A 17,870-nucleotide genomic window follows, 5' to 3' on the forward strand; every position below is an offset into this window, starting at 1 on the left:
TCATGCAATATTGTCCAGACAGTCAGTGTTGAGGTCTTAATCCAGTTCCAGTCGATGATACTACCCCTCTCAAAAATATGAGAGATTTTCCTTTTCCTTGTTTTTTTTTTCATGATCTGCTTCAGAATCCTGGCGCAAAGAAAACTCAAATATACCGGCAGCAAGTACAAGCACAGTGGATGTCACTCAATTCAGGTAAGAGCAAAATGGCTGTCATGTTTCTGATTTATGATTTTGTTTTGACTGCTTTTAATCGTACATGGATTGAAGTATTTGTGGTGAGAAACTAAACACAAAATTATATCTGGAATCTGAATGTGGGTTCAATGGATAGGCCAATGATATAACTAAAAAAAGGACTAAGATATTGCAATATGCATGGTATGCAAGGCTCACCCCCACAACATTCCCTCTTCCCCCCGCATTACATCCCCCTCCAATGCAGCATCTCTGGAACATGGTTGAAGCCAAGACACCCTGAGTGTTTGAGGCTTGCATCACCGTGTGGGCAATTCTCTCCATGTCCATTGTCCCTAATCTTGAGATGGATGGATTAAACAAATTTGGCAGGACAGTTTTTTTCATGCTGTAGGCTGCAGATGAGGATTTCCCATGAAGTTCATCACTTTTTGAAGACAGATCTCTGATAATGTATTGCAAAAAAAAAAGATACTACTACTACTACTACTACTACTACTACTACTACTACTACTACTACTACTACTACTACTACTACTACTACTACTACTACTACTACTACTACTACTACTACTACTACTACCTGGACGTGCCACTTCATAACTGCCCGCTTTGATACAATCGCACTTTGATATAACCCCGTTTTGTTGTGGTGGGGAGGGAGCGGGGTTGAAGGGGGGAGGAGATAGTTTGGTTGGGGGGTGGAGAGAGAGTTGTGGGTTGGGGGGGGGGAGGAGAGAATTTCAGGATGTATTTGGAGAGAGTTGGAGATTGTGGAGGGGTTGGTGGGGGGGGGGAGGAGAGAGAGAGTTGGAGTAGTGGTGGGGGTGGGTCGAGAGTTGGAGGTTGGGGGTGTGGATAATTGGAGGATGGGGTGGCAGAGAGTTATTGGATCAATCGTCCAGGAGCCAAATCTCATACAAGGCCTAGAAATGTGAAAACTTAGCCCATGCAGTACTTATTTGGTTTGACTCTTTTTCCAGCTTGGGACATACCTAAGGAACATATCCAGGCATGTTGTAGTCCTGGATTGTGGTATAAGTAATTTGCTGTGAGGGTGGAAACATACCAGGGGTAGGTTGCAATTTAACTTGTTTTGTGAAAGCAAGTTTTAGGATTTATAGTGTTTTAGTGTATGTTTAGGATGCCAGAAATGGCTAATATATTATCAGTTATTAGCAAAAACTGATTTTACACATTTTCAATGGCTCTACAAAATTTTTTATGTTCTAATCAACTAGAAAACAGGGTTACCAAAGTTATTTTTGGGATACATACAGATGCAAAACATTATCAAAATTTGACCCTCTTTTATTTTATCTTCTGAGACATGTGCATAAAAAAGATTCAATGCTATATGCATACAATGTTATTGTTCTTAGTTATTTTATAAGTTTGCATGAATTTTACATATATATATATATATATATATATATATATATATATATGTATACATATATATATATATATATGTATATATGTGTATATATATGTATATATATATATATATATATGTATACATATATATATATATATATGTATACATATATATATATATATGTATATATATATATATATATATATGTATATATATATATATATATATATATATGTATATGTATATATATATATATATATATATATATATATATATATATATATATATGTATATATATATGTATATATATATATATATATATATATATGTATATGTATATATATATATATATATATGTATACATATATATATATATATATATATATATATATATATATATATATATATATGTATACATATATATATATATATGTATATATGTGTATATATATATATATATGTATATATGTGTATATATATATATGTGTATATATATATATATATATATATATATATATACATATATATATAAATATATATATATATATATATATATATATGTATACATATATATATATATATGTATATATGTGTATATATATATATATATATGTAGCCTGGTGTTGGCGCAGTGGTTAGGGCAGCGGCTTGGGATCCAAAAGGTCCTGAGTTCAAGCCCCGTTGGGCCACTGAATTAATACACCAGGGGGTTGACTGAGCCTGTCATCCTTCCGAGGTCGGCAAAATGAGTACCAGTATCCTGGGCCGGTGTATACCCCGGTTAAAATAGGTGTACCAATCCCTGTGTCGTAAGAGGCGACCAGGGTTGCGTCAGGAAGGGCATCCGGCGTAAAACATGTGCCAAATCACTATGCGGATCATACGGATGATCCGCTGTGGCGACCCCTAACGGGAGCAGCCGAAAGAAGAAGAAGAAGATATATATGTATGTATATGTATATATATATATATATATTGTGGTTGATGAAATTCACAAACCACCATTCAGGTCCCTTAGGTGAGATATCTCTAAGTATATGTGTAGTTAGGCCCAAACCCTTTGTCTAGAGGGAATAAATGTCATTCACTCGGGCTGCGACTCTTCAGGATAGCCGTTTTTCTTTTACTATCTTTATTTTGGACCAGCCGCCATTATTGCCACCACCAACCACGTCTCAACAGCCATCACACAACAACCACCAACCACAACGCCGCTTCACAACAACAACCACCAACCACAATGCCGCTTCACAACAACAACCACCAACCACAACGCCGCTTCACAACAACAACCACCAACCACAACGCCGCTTCACAACAACCACCAACCACAACGCCGCTTCACCACAACCGCCACGACCTTTACCGTCACAACTCGCCACCGTCGCATCGCCACCATTCTCGCGCCACTTGTGGGCACCGATACTGGACTCGTGTAGGGCGCGCACCGAGCAGCGTGTTCAGAGACATCACAGACTTTCCGAAGAAAAACGGATCAAAAACGACTCACGCCCACTTTTGTTCCGTCCAATCGGTGAGCGAGGGGCGATTTGGCCCCGCCTCCAGGGCGTTGGAGGGCGGTCGCTATATGCAAATACATGGATCAAAAAGCATTCACGCCCACTTTTCCTCGGTCCAATGGGGAGCCAGTTTGAGGTGAAGGGTCGGAGGCAAAGGGTCAAGGGTGAAAGAGCGAAGCCACGGGGCTTATATAAACGGCTGCATTCGTCAGTAAAGGCAGTTGTGCGGAGTTCAAGAGAGTCGTCGGTGGAGCTGGAAAGTAGTGGGAGAAGTCAAGAGTGAAGAGTTGGGACGAGCCAAGAGAGGAGACGGAGAGGGCGAGTAGACGGAGCTGTGGAGAGGTGGCGGCGGCGAAGGCGGACGAGGGGGTGCTCGCGTCGGTGCCGGGAGCTGCAGAGGGAGAGGCCAGCAACGCGACCGAGGTGGAGGAGGAGACGCTCGCCGCGGGACCCGAGACAGGGTGATATCCTCCTTCCCCCGAGCATCAGCAACCCCCTCCTGTTTCCCCCGCGCTGAGATAGTGCGACAAAGGGGGCCCCCTTCCCACGCCCTACCAGACACTGTCCGCGAGGCCCGCGGAGTTGAGGCGCCACCGCCGCTCTGCGTCTCATCATCAGACGGTAGGCCCGACACGGTCTCGGCCCCAGGCCCGCCTCATCCTGGAGGGTGGTTCTTTTCTTTTGCTTTGGGTATACGTGTTGTCGGCGCCGTCTGTGAAGTAAAATTGTTTAAGTGTTGCCGAGTGCTCGCGTAGTCGGTAATAGATCTGCATTGTTGCATTTGCTTTTTGTGTAATATTGTGTTTCTTCTTCTATTACATTTGCTTTTGGTGTAATTGTATATGTGTGCTTTCCGTTCATCGCAAAATAAATGTGCTTATTGTTGAACTGTTTTCCCGCTTCGCTTCGTCTTTTCTTTCATTGAATCTCCATCTTGCTTCACGTAAAGGGTTGGTCGTGGGCTAAAACGCCCGATAATTAATCGAACCGTCGAGGCCGACGAATAACACCACTCGGTTATCCCGATAGTACGGAACGGGTCGCTTAAAGTGGAACGTGTCCGAAGTCGACCTGCGGCGAGGTGCGATCGCCCGGTCTACCCTCCGTGTGGGTACTTAGGTAGGTCGAATTTGGCGAGCAACCCTATCCCACGCGGGGGCCGATTGGCACGATCGTGGTGAGGCCGAAAGGTCCACCCGTGACTGGTTCCCGGCGTTAGTCCGAGAGGGTCACGACTGGATTCTCCGTCCGGTGGGCGACGTGCCGCGATTCGAGTTACGTGGCCGTTCGCACGCCGGCGGGCGCGAATCCTCAACACTGGTGTCAGGTCGTGCGATATAAACCCATCGCCCTCCTCGCGGCACTGGTATTGGAGAACGGGAAAACGGGCTCTCCTGTCTCCAATTAAATTCACGGGAATCGGTCCAGGGGTGAGAGGAGCGACCCCCGATTCCCTCCAAATTACGAGCGAGTTAAATTAACCCTTTAAGAGAAGCAAGATGGCGTCTCAAGGCGAGCGGGAGCCGGGGGTATTAGAAATGGATGTAGAATGTGTAGAATCCATGGCTCAGGATGAAATCCCCGTGCAGGAAATGTTGGTTGTACAGGAAAACGAACTCGCCCAACTGAACCCAGAGCCCGAAATGGGTGCCGCAGCGGCCGCGGTGTATGACACCTCCCCTCCCCCTCTCCACCAAAACCCTTCCCCAACCCCTGCCGAAACGGCTCACCCAAGCGCACCCGACATGGCCCAGCTATTCACCATGCTGGCAAAAATGAATGCGGAAATGACAGCGAAGATGAATGCGAACATGAACAAGCAAATGGACGAAGTGAAAACGAGGATGGATGCGAATACACAACAAATAAATGCGGATATGAAAGACGAAATGAAAGGCATGAACAAGCAAATAAACGGAATGGCAGCAAACATGAAGGAGGAAATGAAAGAGCTGCGGGGTGAGACGCAGAACATGGGCCGATGCCTGCAGGCGGGCATGAAGGCCGTGACCAGGGAGATAAAAATGGCGACTCCACGTGTGGGAGCGAACGAGCTGGGAGGGGGTGCAACGGCTGTCGGGCCCGCGGTGGAGGCGGGTGAAAAAATAATTCGGGGGACGTGTTGGGCGAGGGTCGCGGCGGTGACCGAGGGGGAAAAATTAAATGGGGAGACCAAAACGTGTGAGACGAGACACGAGGTGACGACAAAGGAAATAAAAATAGTTGAGACAAGGGAGGTAAAGGGTGAAGAGGTGATTGAGTTGGCAGAGACACGGGAGATGGGAACGATAGAGGGAAGACTGCACGATGAAGACGGGGTAAGTGACGCACACACACACACGGAGGTAGTGGAGGATAATGGGGGTGAGCTCGCGGAGCGTGTAGGGACCCAGTGCGAGCAGCTGGATGGCCTCCTCCAGGAACGAGGGGAGGGAGTATGCCCCCTTGAGGCGAGTCACGACCAGGTGAGTTCGGTCGTGCTTTGCGAGGTTGAGGGGAAGAGTGCTGCGAACGGGTGCACGGAAAGCTTGGGGGGTATAGAGGCCCCGGAGACCCTTGTGGGGACACGAATCCCCAGTGTGGTTGTCCCTGTGTGTGTGGTGCAAGGCGTGAGTGCGTCCCCATGTGTGGAGGCAACCCCGTGTGTGAGTGGTGTGGTGGCGATGGTGCCAGAGTACGTGCTTCCCAGCACGCCGTGTGTGGATGAGGCACCGTGTGTGGAAGAGGCCGTGTGTGTGGATGAAACGGCCAGTGTGGATGAGGCACCGCGGTTGAGTGCCCCCGCGTGTGTGAGTGAGGGACGTTGTGTGGATGAGGCACCGTGGGTGAGTGCCCCCGCGTGTGTGGGTGAGGCACCGTGTGTGAGTGAGGCCGTGTGTGTGGATGAAACGGCCAGTGTGGATGAGGCACCGCGGGTGAGTGCCCTCGCGTGTGTGAGTGAGGCACGGTGTGTGGATGAGGCACCGCGGGTGAGTGCCCCCGCATGCGTGAGTGAACAGCTGTGTGGAAGGCCGTGAGTGAATGGAGCACCACGTGTGAGTGGTATGGTTTATGCAAGGGAGACCGTGTGTGTGAGAGAGCGGTATGTGAGGGAGATGTCGGTTGGCATGCGGGAGCACGCAGCCGCGTCTCCCGGTGTGAATGTAATGGAATGGAGTGTGAGCGTCGTAACACGCAGGTGTGCGTGGGTCGAATGGCGACGACGGCGACAGAGGAAAGGAAGCCGAGTAGCGGCTGTAGCTGTTTCGGGGACCGTGCCGGGTTCACCCAGCAGTGAGCATGAGGTCCGTGCTGTGCAACGCACGAGGCCCCCACGTGCTCGCTTGCGAGAGTGAAGTCCCGGTCCGGAAACGCCAGCGGTGGATTTGCCGATCCCGTGGACGGACAAAGTTTAGGCAGGATTATGGATTTGGACCGGACGGGTTCTCCACGCGATCGTGTGTGTTTAGCTCCAACGGGCAAAGCACATGTGTTCGCGTGGGGAACCCCTCGAGACGTGGGGCTTGTGTTTTTTTTTATGCGCACGGTGACGTCATGGCTGCACGTGGGGTTGGAATCCGGCAGGAGGGGTATCCCTGCCGGATGGTACCGTCCAAGGAGGGACGAGGAACACGTGCAGCTGCATGACGTCACGGGCAGGTGCAAAGTGCGCGAGCTCTGAGTTGCCGCGCTGGTGCTGCGCAGGTAAAGAAAAAAAGAAAAAGCAAGCCTCACTTTCGGGTGCACAGGATTCCTGGGCAAGGGGTGGAAGACCCCCTTACCTAGGGCACAGGATGGAAACTAGTTAGGGGGAAGGGTTAGCTTAGTTAGACCGACTTCATGGGGCAGGGGTAAGTCCTCATGGAGTCCGTGGAATGGATTAGTTAGAGGGATTGTAGCCAGATTTAGGATGGGAAAATGGGAATAGAGTTAGAAGACAGTGACAGACAGTGAATGTGTAGAGGGGACGTAGTTTAGCTACGTAGTGTTAAAAGGAACGTGCTATCGTATAAGGGACGACGTGGGAGCACGAGTTAGTTAGGGGAAGTAGTGAGGAGGATGGCAGAGTTCAGCGGTGAGTGTGTTGAAGAGTTGAAGAGTTATGAGGTGAGTACATGATGAGTGAGTGAGGCCAGCGAGTCTGTGTGAGTGGAGCGAAGGGGGAATGCATGGTGCGATGAGTGATTGGGGGGAGGAGTGACTCCCGCCCAAGGGACCCCGGGGTCAGTATAAAGTGAGTTGGGGGTTAGTCAAATTTACAAAATGGAGGTCGTTTTGTTGTTGGTGTGAATGTAGGCTCGAAACCCGTTTGGAGGGGTGCAGGAGCCCTGTTGACGGGCTGGGAGCGTGGCTGCGAAAAGTGAGTATCGCTGAGTGGGTACCCCGGGCACCAGGCTAGTCGGCCGTGGTAGGCCAAGGGCCCATGGGGGGCCGGGATAGCGTAGTGGGCACGGGTGCGCCTGCTTGGTGCGGGGGCCCGGGGCGCCATTAGCCGCGTGGGCAGTGTTGTGGGCACGGGTGACCCTCGGAAAGGGGCCTGGGAAGCCAGCCTGCCACGTGTGCGTTTCAGGGGATGTGCCATGGGGGGCACTCCCCGGTGTTAGGGAGCTGGTAGGCTCGGAGGCAGTGTAGTGCCTGGGGGTGCCATCGTCGGAGAATCGGCAGAGGGTCGTGCCTGCCAAAGGGAGCCACATGTCCCAGCCATGAGACCGTGTGAGGGCACGGAGAGAAAATTGGGGGGCGAGGCCCGAAATTGTAAGGACACCAACACAGGCGACGGTAATCTGGGTTGTTAAAACCAATAGTTTAAGCGAGAGGCGCTTGTTGAAAGCCCCGGGGTAGTTTAACAGTTAAATGGATAGGGTAGAATAGGAAGTGTACCCCTCCGCACCATCCATCCCCTCGCTCTCGTTGTGGGCCGCTGGACCCACTTTGGTTATAGATCGCCGAACTCTGGGGAGGCCATTCTGAGGCTTGAGTTGGGCCTCGACACAGGACGCTAGCTCTCCCTTATTCCCCTCCGGGAAGGGAACGTAGGGGTTGGGAGTAGGCTAGGTGACAGGATAGGTTAGCCGAACAAGGACGATAAAGGGGGTTAGGGGACGATTTATAGTGGGGAAGTAAAAAAGAAAATAAAAAAATAAGTTGGGGCTAAATTGGGGTTTGACAAATTAAGGGAGTGGGTATAGACCGTGACAGGCAATGGCGATAGGTGGGAGGGAGACAGGTAGGTAGGTCCGAGCCCGCCTTCCAAGTGGCCAGCAACACCGCACTCCCTCCACCAACCTCCACGGAACGGCAAAGGCTGGCCAACTTCATCGGCAGCTGTTGTTTTGCTGCGAGGCCTGTGCCGGCTGGATCGTCTGCAGCTGCTGTGCTGCAAGGCCTATGCCAGCCGGATCATCTGCAGCTGTGGTACTTCAAGGCCTGTGCCGGCCAGTTCATCTGCCGGCTGTGTTTGCCTGCAGCGGCCTTCTTCTGCGGGCTGTGTTTGCCTGCTGCCTTTGCCATGCCATGCCCACTGCCCACGTTCACCAGCCCCGTTCAATTTTGCTTTGCCCCCCCCCCTGTTCATTGCCATGTGCGCCAGGATCAAGGCAACAGTTTGCAAGCTGCAAGAACTGCCCTGTTGGCAGCTACAACACGGGCCTGCAGTGGCGGCCCGTGCACCGTGTTTGTGTTCATCCATCCATTCGTTGTGTTCATTGCGTGTGCCACTTGAGCTGGCACGGAGACTGTATTTGTGCAGCCCATGCACCGTTGTGGTTCACTGCGTTCAGTTCAAAAGGGAAGACCTTGGACTGCGTGTGAGCAGCCGGCCACGTTCCCTGTCACCTACATTGTTTGAGCCAGAGACTGCATGCGAGCAGCCTGGCTCCCTGCTAACTGCTTTCTTTTTGCAGAGTTCAATGATCCTGGGCCATGGTTTAGTGTAAAATTTGTAAGTTAAGTTAAGATGTACTGTAAATATGAGTGCGCCCCCGGCATGTCTGTCTTAGTGCCGGCAATTTTATTTAAGTCGTCCGTGTGAGTGAGTTTGTTTAGGTAGTTACTCAGCCCTTAGGTTATTTATTTTGGGGACACGAATACCATGAATGTCGCACTCAGGGATCCGTAGGTAAAATGTACTAGGGGAAAACTACACCTGATGGCACACAAATTTGACGACTCGGGACGAGTCTGTAAAAAGGGAAGGGGGTAGTGTTGTGGTTACCAGATTCGCAAACCACCATTCAGGTCCCTTAGGTGAGGTATCTCGGTAAGTGCATGTGTAGTTAGGCCCAAACCCGTTGTCTAGTGGGAATACATGTCATTTATACGTGCTGCGACTCTTCAGGATAGCCGTTTTTCTTTTACTATCTTTATTTTGGACCAGCCGCCATTATTACCACCACCAACCATGTCTCAACAGCCATCACACAACAACCACCAACCACAACGCCGCTTCACAACAACAACCACCAACCACAACGCCGCTTCACAACAACCACCAACCACAACGCCGCTTCACAACAACAACCACCAACCACAACGCCGCTTCACCACAACCGCCACGACCTTTACCGTCACAACTCGCCACCGTCGCATCGCCACCATTCTCGCGCCACTTGTGGGCACCGATACTGGACTCGTGTAGGGCGCGCACCGAGCAGCGTGTTCAGAGACATCACAGACTTTCCGAAGAAAAACGGATCAAAAACGACTCACGCCCACTTTTGTTCCGTCCAATCGGTGAGCGAGGGGCGATTTGGCCCCGCCTCCAGGGCGTTGGAGGGCGGTCGCTATATGCAAATACATGGATCAAAAAGCATTCACGCCCACTTTTCCTCGGTCCAATGGGGAGCCAGTTTGAGGTGAAGGGTCGGAGGCAAAGGGTCAAGGGTGAAAGAGCGAAGCCACGGGGCTTATATAAACGGCTGCGTTCGTCAGTAAAGGCAGTTGTGTGGAGTTCAAGACAGTCGTCGGTGGAGCTGGAAAGAAGTGCGAGAAGTCAAGAGTGAAGAGTTGGGACGAGCCAAGAGAGGAGACGGAGAGGGCGAGTAGACGGAGCTGTGGAGAGGTGGCGGCGGCGAAGGCGGACGAGGGGGTGCTCGCGTTGGTGCCGGGAGCTGCAGAGGGAGAGGCCAGCAACGCGACCGAGGTGGAGGAGGAGACGCTCGCCGCGGGACCCGAGACAGGGTGATATCCTCCTTCCCCCGAGCATCAGCAACCCCCTCCTGTTTCCCCCCGCGCTGAGATAGTGCGACAAAGGGGGCCCCCTTCCCACCCCCTACCAGACACTGTCCGCGAGGCCCGCGGAGTTGAGGCGCCACCGCCGCTCTGCGTCTCATCATCAGACGGTAGGCCCGACACGGTCTCGGCCCCAGGCCCGCCTCATCCTGGAGGGTGGTTCTTTTCTTTTGCTTTGGGTATACGTGTTGTCGGCGCCGTCTGTGAAGTAAAATTGTATTAGTGTTGCCGAGTGCTCGCGTAGTCGGTAATAGATCTGCATTGTTGCATTTGCTTTTTGTGTAATATTGTGTTTCTTCTTATATTACATTTGCTTTTGGTGTAATTGTATATGTGTGCTTTCCGTTCATCGCGAAATAAATGTGCTTATTGTTGAACTGTTTTCCCGCTTCGCTTCGTCTTTTCTTTCATTGAATCTCCATCTTGCTTCACGTAAAGGGTTGGTCGTGGGCTAAAACGCCCGATAATTAATCGAACCGTCGAGGCCGATGAATAACACCGCTCGGTTATCCCGATAGTACGGAACGGGTCGCTTAAAGTGGCCCGTGTCCGAAGTCGACCTGCGGCGAGGTGCGATCACCCGGTCTACCCTCCGTGTGGGTACTTCGGTAGGTCGAATTTGGCGAGCAACCCTATCCCACGTGGGGGCCGATTGGCACGATCGTGGTGAGGCCGAAAGGTCCACCCGTGACTGGTTCCCGGCGTTAGTCCGAGAGGGTCACAACTGGATTATCCGTCTGGTGGGCGACATGCCGCGATTCGAGTTACGTGGCCGTTCGCACGCCGGCGGGCGCGAATCCGCAACAATATATATATATATATATATATATATATATATATATATATATATATATATATATATATATATATATATATATATATATATATATATATATATATATATATATATATATATATGAAACATTTTCAGTTATCCATAGAATGAGAGATTGGAACATGGAACAGCTCAGGTGGAGGTTTTGAATAAAATCAGTCAATCCCATGAGACTCAAGAATTTCTGGTTTTGCTCACAATTATTCATCAGTGTCAGAGTCATCAGTGTAATATACTTGGGTTTGGATGTTTTCACATTGTTCATCGGCCATACAAATACAAGCTTCTGTACAGATTAAGCCATTTGCTTTGTATTGGCACAAGTCATTCTGCCTACATGCAGACTTTTTGCATATGCATGAAATGAGCTCTAGAATGGCAGTTGGTGCAGGTGCTTTTGACATGAAAAGTGGTTTTAGTATGCCACTGACAAGCTCCCAACTGTGTCCAGCAGGTGATTGCAGGTTCTGAATGGCACAGAGTGATTTCTTCCAAATATATGCATGAAAATTGGCCCTCTCAATATGATGCCCAAGAGTGTTTGATGTTGGTGGCAAGTTCTCATTTTTTTTGTTTCTGCTTTTGGCGGAATAGGAAATATCTAGTATCATCAGCTGTACTGTAACCATTTTTGAAATACAGTGCACAAACCAACTTTTCACATGAAGCTTGACACAATGAAGACAGATTGAGATTCTCTCTAAGTAGAGACAAACATTGTTGATGCTCATCAGATGCCTTGAGCAAATTAAATCCTTTTTTCTTGCCAATTCCAGAGAAGGCACTGGTGCTATCACATCCAGTCAATGCGTGGAATCAAGGAAGAGCAGCACACATGGATGGACAAAGATGATTTGCTATTGTATGTATTGGCAAGTAGCGTAGCTTGTCTTTTGGACCAGTTCTGAACCACAGTTCAGGACAATGCATGGATGAAAAGAAGTAGGCACTTGATACTGCCACATCTGTATCTGGTGATTGTATAACCACTCTATCATGATCCTGAGAGGCATGCAACATCATGCGTGTATCTGCCTCTTCATGATCAGAGTGCAGCTCATCTCGACATTCAGAATGAATGTGAGCCTTACAACCCTCAGTGGATCCCAGAATCCTCCAGCAAGAACAACTGACTTGTCTGGTGGTAATGTAGCAGTACATGTGTTAGTCCACCTCTCACAAAGAAAATTTGTAAGGTTGGCCTTATTGACAGGATTACTCATGAATTTGTTCCATAAGCCTGGTATTTGCGTAGTGGTTAGGGTAGCAGCTTGGGATCCAAAAGGTCCTGAGTTCAAGCCCCGTTGGCCACTTGAATTAATACACCAGGAGGTTGACTCAGCCTGTCATCCTTCCGAGGTCGGCGAAGTGAATAGCAGTGTACTGGGCCCAGTGTATGCCCTGGTTAGAATAGTTGTACCATATCCCTGTGTCATAAGAGGCGACCAGGGTTGCGTCAGGAAGGGCATCCGGCGAAAAAACTGTGCCAAAATCATTATGCGGATGATAACGGATGATCCGCTGTGGTGACCCCGAACGGGAGCAGCCGAAATAATAATAAGAAGAAGACTCATGAATTTGTTCCACTGGGTTGGTATTGGAGTGTTTTCTCCAGCAATTTTTATTTCCAATGATGAAGACGATCCCCGTTTCAAACGTGTCTGCTCTTTGATGGAATCCTTCTTATCATATCGGTCAAAGACTATGTCAATTCGATTGCTATGTCAAACGATGTCATTTTGGTTCAGTGCTTTTGTAAATGCTTCCCAATATTTATCTGCCAAAGCACCGAATGTTGTCACTCCAACAAACTTGATCATTTTCACCATTGCCATGGCATTTATTACAAATGCAGCCATTTGTGGTGACTCGAAAATGGGTAATCTTTGAAACTTCTCTGTGTCCGTCTCTAGTAACTCCAGTAATACACTCTTGGTGTTTGCTCGGAGAGTTCCATCGGAATGGGCCAAAGCAAATGGAACAGCTGACAGTTCATATGTCAGGACATCTCTCAGATCAACATCTATAGATTTTGCTGCTATGACTAATCGTCCAAAAAGCTGTCTGTCTGCATTGAGAACTTGTATCTTTTCTTCTCTTGTCTTCGTTTTTGTCTTCTGAACTAAGTTAGCAAATGTTTTTTCAATTTCAACTGTAGTGCTGGGTCCCAGAAGCTTTTAGAATGACTGTTTAGTCGTTCTTCAACAAAGTTTTCCACGTGACATTTACCATGGTCAACTGCATGAATTAGATTATATGTGAGGTCTTTTGGCATAACAGCACCTGTAGCAATATTCAGAAGTGGTAAAACTTCACTTGTCAGTGTCTTGTGTTCGAAAGAAAGGATTTGTCATCAGTTCTGATGTAAACACAGAGATCAGTTTCTGCACATCGGCTTCATCTCTGCTCATGCGATTCTGTGAAGATTCCTTGTGGGTCCCAATCTGATCACCATCCTGTAAACCACACATTTCTTTTGCAGCTATTGTAATGGCTGCTCTCTCGTGACTTGTCAGGAACCATCTTTCCAGAGCACCAGGTTTATGGGTGATACCAAAGATTCCTCCGTGTTTCTTTGAATCGAGATTCACAGACTGTTCCAGGGCCATGTCTGTCCATACCTGGCTAAACGATTGACCAGAATGACTTACTGAATGGTTTCCATTCATGAATTCTTCGTGGACTTTAGGATGTGTATCTGGCAGCTTCCTTATGTCTGTGAGGTAAATTGGAATCCACTTCGAGTAGTTGGGTCGATCCATTACAAAAAAAAAGTACGGCAACATGGCAGCAGTAGCAGACAAATGTGCCAGCCAGTTACCAGTTCTCTCTGATCGGATGAACTTGAGCAGAATTTTCACCATGCTTATATATGAGTTCCAGAAAGCAGAGATTGGATTTCAAATCTCCCTCAGCTTTGAATGATTGGAATAGTGTTTGAGGCTTTTGCATCAATTTGCTTACATCTTGAAATTCTTCATTTAGTGTTTCACCAACTGTCACATTTTCTCTGCAATTCAATTTTTTTTGACTGATTTCATCTATCTCTGAATCGATGAGACTCTCCTCGCAGTGGTCATGGTCTTGGAGCCATTCTGTGAATGCCTGCCACTGGAGACGTAGCATTGCTTCAAGCAGCAATTTGTGTGCTCTGACACCACGATTGTATGATTTCCCATTCAGCAGAGCAGATGCAGTGCTGGGCCCATATGTGCCAGATTCTATAAGGAGATCTTCTATTCCTGAATTAGCAAAAAGCTTCCCGATGATTGCCAAGTAGTTTAGGGCAGCATGAAATCCACCAAGTCTGATCACCATGTTACGAAACTCCTCTGCATGCCTCCACTCTAATTATTTTGCCTTGACATATATGGCCAAATCAAATGTGATGACTGTTTCATGCTGATCAAGCAAGTTCATCATTGACTGCACTTGTTTCATGATCGTATATACAATGCTAAACTCAGTTGGAGACCCTGGAATCATAGGACAGTACCCAACTTCTGTCAGACATGGATTAGCCTGGCATATAAGTGCATTAAAAGCACTTCAGCTGGGTATCTGCTGCATGGCTTTATCCGATAACAAATCAAGTGTGAAGAGCTTTGTTGGGCACATTCGAACAATAGCCCATGCAAGGTCCATGTCTGCCTGATTTTCCTGGACTGGTTGGTTGGGCTGGTACCACTCCTGTCTTATGCCATCAATTGAAAACTTAGCTGATGGTCTTTTCCCAAAAAACTCCACATTCTAAGATGTGTTGTGCGTTGTCTGTCATTTCAAGACTTCGTTTTCTTATGTTGTGATCTGCATATTGTACTTTTTTAGGCTTGGGACCAAACAATCGTCTTTGATACATCACCAGAGTGGTTGAATGGGTTGTCTGTTTCCCATCCAAGGTGTGTTCCAGAAAATCATTGTTGTCTCCTGCCATTTGAATGAATGCACCAGGAACAATATTTGTTGGAATTATAATGCCATGGTGTTCTGATTGAGATATGACCTCCCTTGCCAAACTAGTATCCACAACTTCAATGTCATCGTATGAAACAGAATGTCTCATTCGGTTGAGTAAAGTGACAACGAGTGTGGAACCTGTGATATCCCTCATGGTCATCGCCAAACTAACATGCTTGGGCATTTTATTTCTTCCATGTGATGCAACATGTATTATGTCTTGACATATCATAAGTATATGTCTCTCATCCACTTCGTGCATGCATTGAGAGTTAAGATCTCCATAGTCATCAAGATCCATGTTCCTTTCAGCAATGAGCCACTGAAGAAGCCAGTACAGACTCTGTGGAATAATTTCCTTCCCCCTTTTTAAAGTAAGGTCATCAATGTCAACTGGTTTCATATCAATTCCCTGACAGTTCTGCAAATCGGCTTTGAGAATCTGTGATGCATGATACAAAATCTACTTTGGGGTGTTTGAATCTCCCAGTTTCTTGTTTTTGAAAGCATCTGTCTCCTGACTTTTTGAGCATACTTTGGCAGATGCATTAATGACATCCTGTAACGATATAATCACTGGAATAAACAAGCTCGGGTTTTGAAGGATTTGGCTGCTGGTGAAAAACAATTGAATCTTTAAAGTGATTCTGTAACCTGCTTTTGAGCCTGTGCGATCTGTAATTATCTGCACAAATCTTTTTCTCTTCTAATATAAACTGAACTGGCAAAACAAATATGTCATAGTGAAGGCCTTTCCATCATTGATGCCAGGGGTTATTTCTGTCACAAGTTCATTGAAAGCTTCTGAGTATAGATCTTCGTCAACAGATTCCTTGTAAGATTTGTAGCTCGTGTTCCGCTTTGCTGTGTATATGGATTTGCACACATTATGATACTTGGCTTCTGCTGCTCTCAGATCCACATCTTGGATTTTTGTGAGCATGGTGCTGTCTCCTTGTTCCTCAGCAGCATCAAGTATGTTCTGGCAAGCACTCAATGTTGCTACAGAGAACAGCTTGGTGACTTTTTTGTGGCTCTTTTTTTTGGCAAAATATGCACATAGACCAGTCCATTCCAGAAGTGCAAAATCTTGATGACCTTTGCTCATCATCCTGCCTGTCATTGTCTTCTGCATTGGCTTCCAATGCTTGCTTGAATGGTCTTTTCTTTACATACCTTAGATTTTGTGCACTTGTATATTTAGCATAACAGTTTCTGTGCCAGACAATGAATGTTGAGCTCAAACAGGTTTTCTAGTTTCAGTCTATCGCTGATTTCATCCTGTCTTTGCTGCATTGCATCTTGAAACTTATTGATTCCAGTTTCTGTTGCACCACTAATAGTCTCAGAGTTATGTCTGGCATATCACACACTTGTTCCAGTCAGTTGTTTTCACCCGCTTTGTTGGAAGAAGGCAAAGAGTTGACTGGTCATCACTACTGCTGTGGCTGTCCATCATGAGTCTATCTGAAAAAGAAATGATAAGTATTGATAACATGTTTTTTTTTTTTTACAAAGATGCATGTAACATTTCAATTAATTTAGCTGCATGTGTTATTTGAAAAACAAGAGAATAATTAACTTATCTAATGTTAGTTGAAAATCTTAAATCACTGGACTATAGGTGTATTCCTTGCCATGAAAGATTGTAAGTTATAAAATGTATAATTACCACTGCTATGGATATCTACATTATGGGCGATTCCATCTTTTTTTGCTTTCCCGGTTTCCAGAATTATATGCTGTACTAATTAGTAGCTGAAAAAAAAAAAACTGGGTAATCCCTTGAAAAAAAAAATAGATCATTGGAAAGTAAATAGGCACAGTATTAGTGTTGGAGATAACAGGTACGTCTTGTCTACCAGTGATCTTTTTCACAATCTGGTCTGTGGAAATTGATCAAGACAAAATTGATTGACCACATTATATTACTAATCTTACAATAAAAATTATTAATATAGTGAAACCTCTTTTGAGAAGTCATCCAAAATGTCACAAAAGACTAACTCTACAGAAGGGGTGATCTCTCATGAGCAGTCTGTTTTCATGTAAAAGTGCCAGTATAGCCAAAATTAGGTGGCCTTTCAGGAGAAGGTGGTGGCTCATGAGAGGGACCTCTCGATAGGTTTCACTGTATTAGCAATACATTTTACAGATTATCATAAACATAATATAAAAAGAGGATATAAGATCATTGCAATTTATATTTCAGGAGGATACAATTTCTATTTCAGGAGTATAAATCCAACTTTAGTACAATTAACCGCTCATGAATATTGTCATACAAACTTGTTTTCTGGTTGAAGTGCACATGATGAATATGGTTGTGGTTAGAAAATCATTGGAAAATGTGTGTTTTTGGTTCATGCTATTATTTTATGATATATTAACCACCATGGATACACATATATCAGCTAACACATGTATAAAAAACATTAAAACTCCTAAAATTGGCTTTAGCGAAAATGCATGCAATTGTCACCTCCACTTGGTATGTTTTAACCCATTTTGCAAATTACCTGTACCACAATTCATGATGACAACAGGCCTGGGTAGGTTGCTAAGGTATTTTTAAATCTGAAAAAAAATGACAAGACAAATAAGTACTGTATGGGCTACGTCATCATGTTGGACCTGGGTATTGCTCCTGGACTACAAGGGGAGGGATCATGTTCTTCAGGTTTGGGGGGAGGGAGTGAGAATTATTTTTGTCAAGGGGAGGGGGGGGAGATAAATTGGGTGGAGGTAGGGCATCACAAGGGTCCGGCGATAT

At 46.6% G+C, this 17,870-nt stretch overlaps 1 protein-coding gene across 1 annotated transcript in view; it reads left to right on the forward strand.

The window, feature by feature from the left end:
• The window catches only part of LOC147035681 (equilibrative nucleoside transporter 1-like), a 261,512-nt gene that overhangs the window by 19,146 nt on the left and 224,496 nt on the right, over nt 1-17,870 (forward strand). The window contains exon 3 of the mRNA XM_085846616.1: nt 126-195. Within this exon, the coding sequence (XP_085702742.1) occupies nt 126-195 (70 nt within the window). The remainder of the gene's footprint in view (nt 1-125; nt 196-17,870) is intronic.

Source organism: Eptatretus burgeri, chromosome 1 (assembly GCF_056783735.1).
Source record: "Eptatretus burgeri isolate ZD-2024b chromosome 1, Ebu_testis_v1, whole genome shotgun sequence".
In the NCBI taxonomy this organism is placed as follows: Eukaryota; Metazoa; Chordata; class Myxini; order Myxiniformes; family Myxinidae; genus Eptatretus; species Eptatretus burgeri.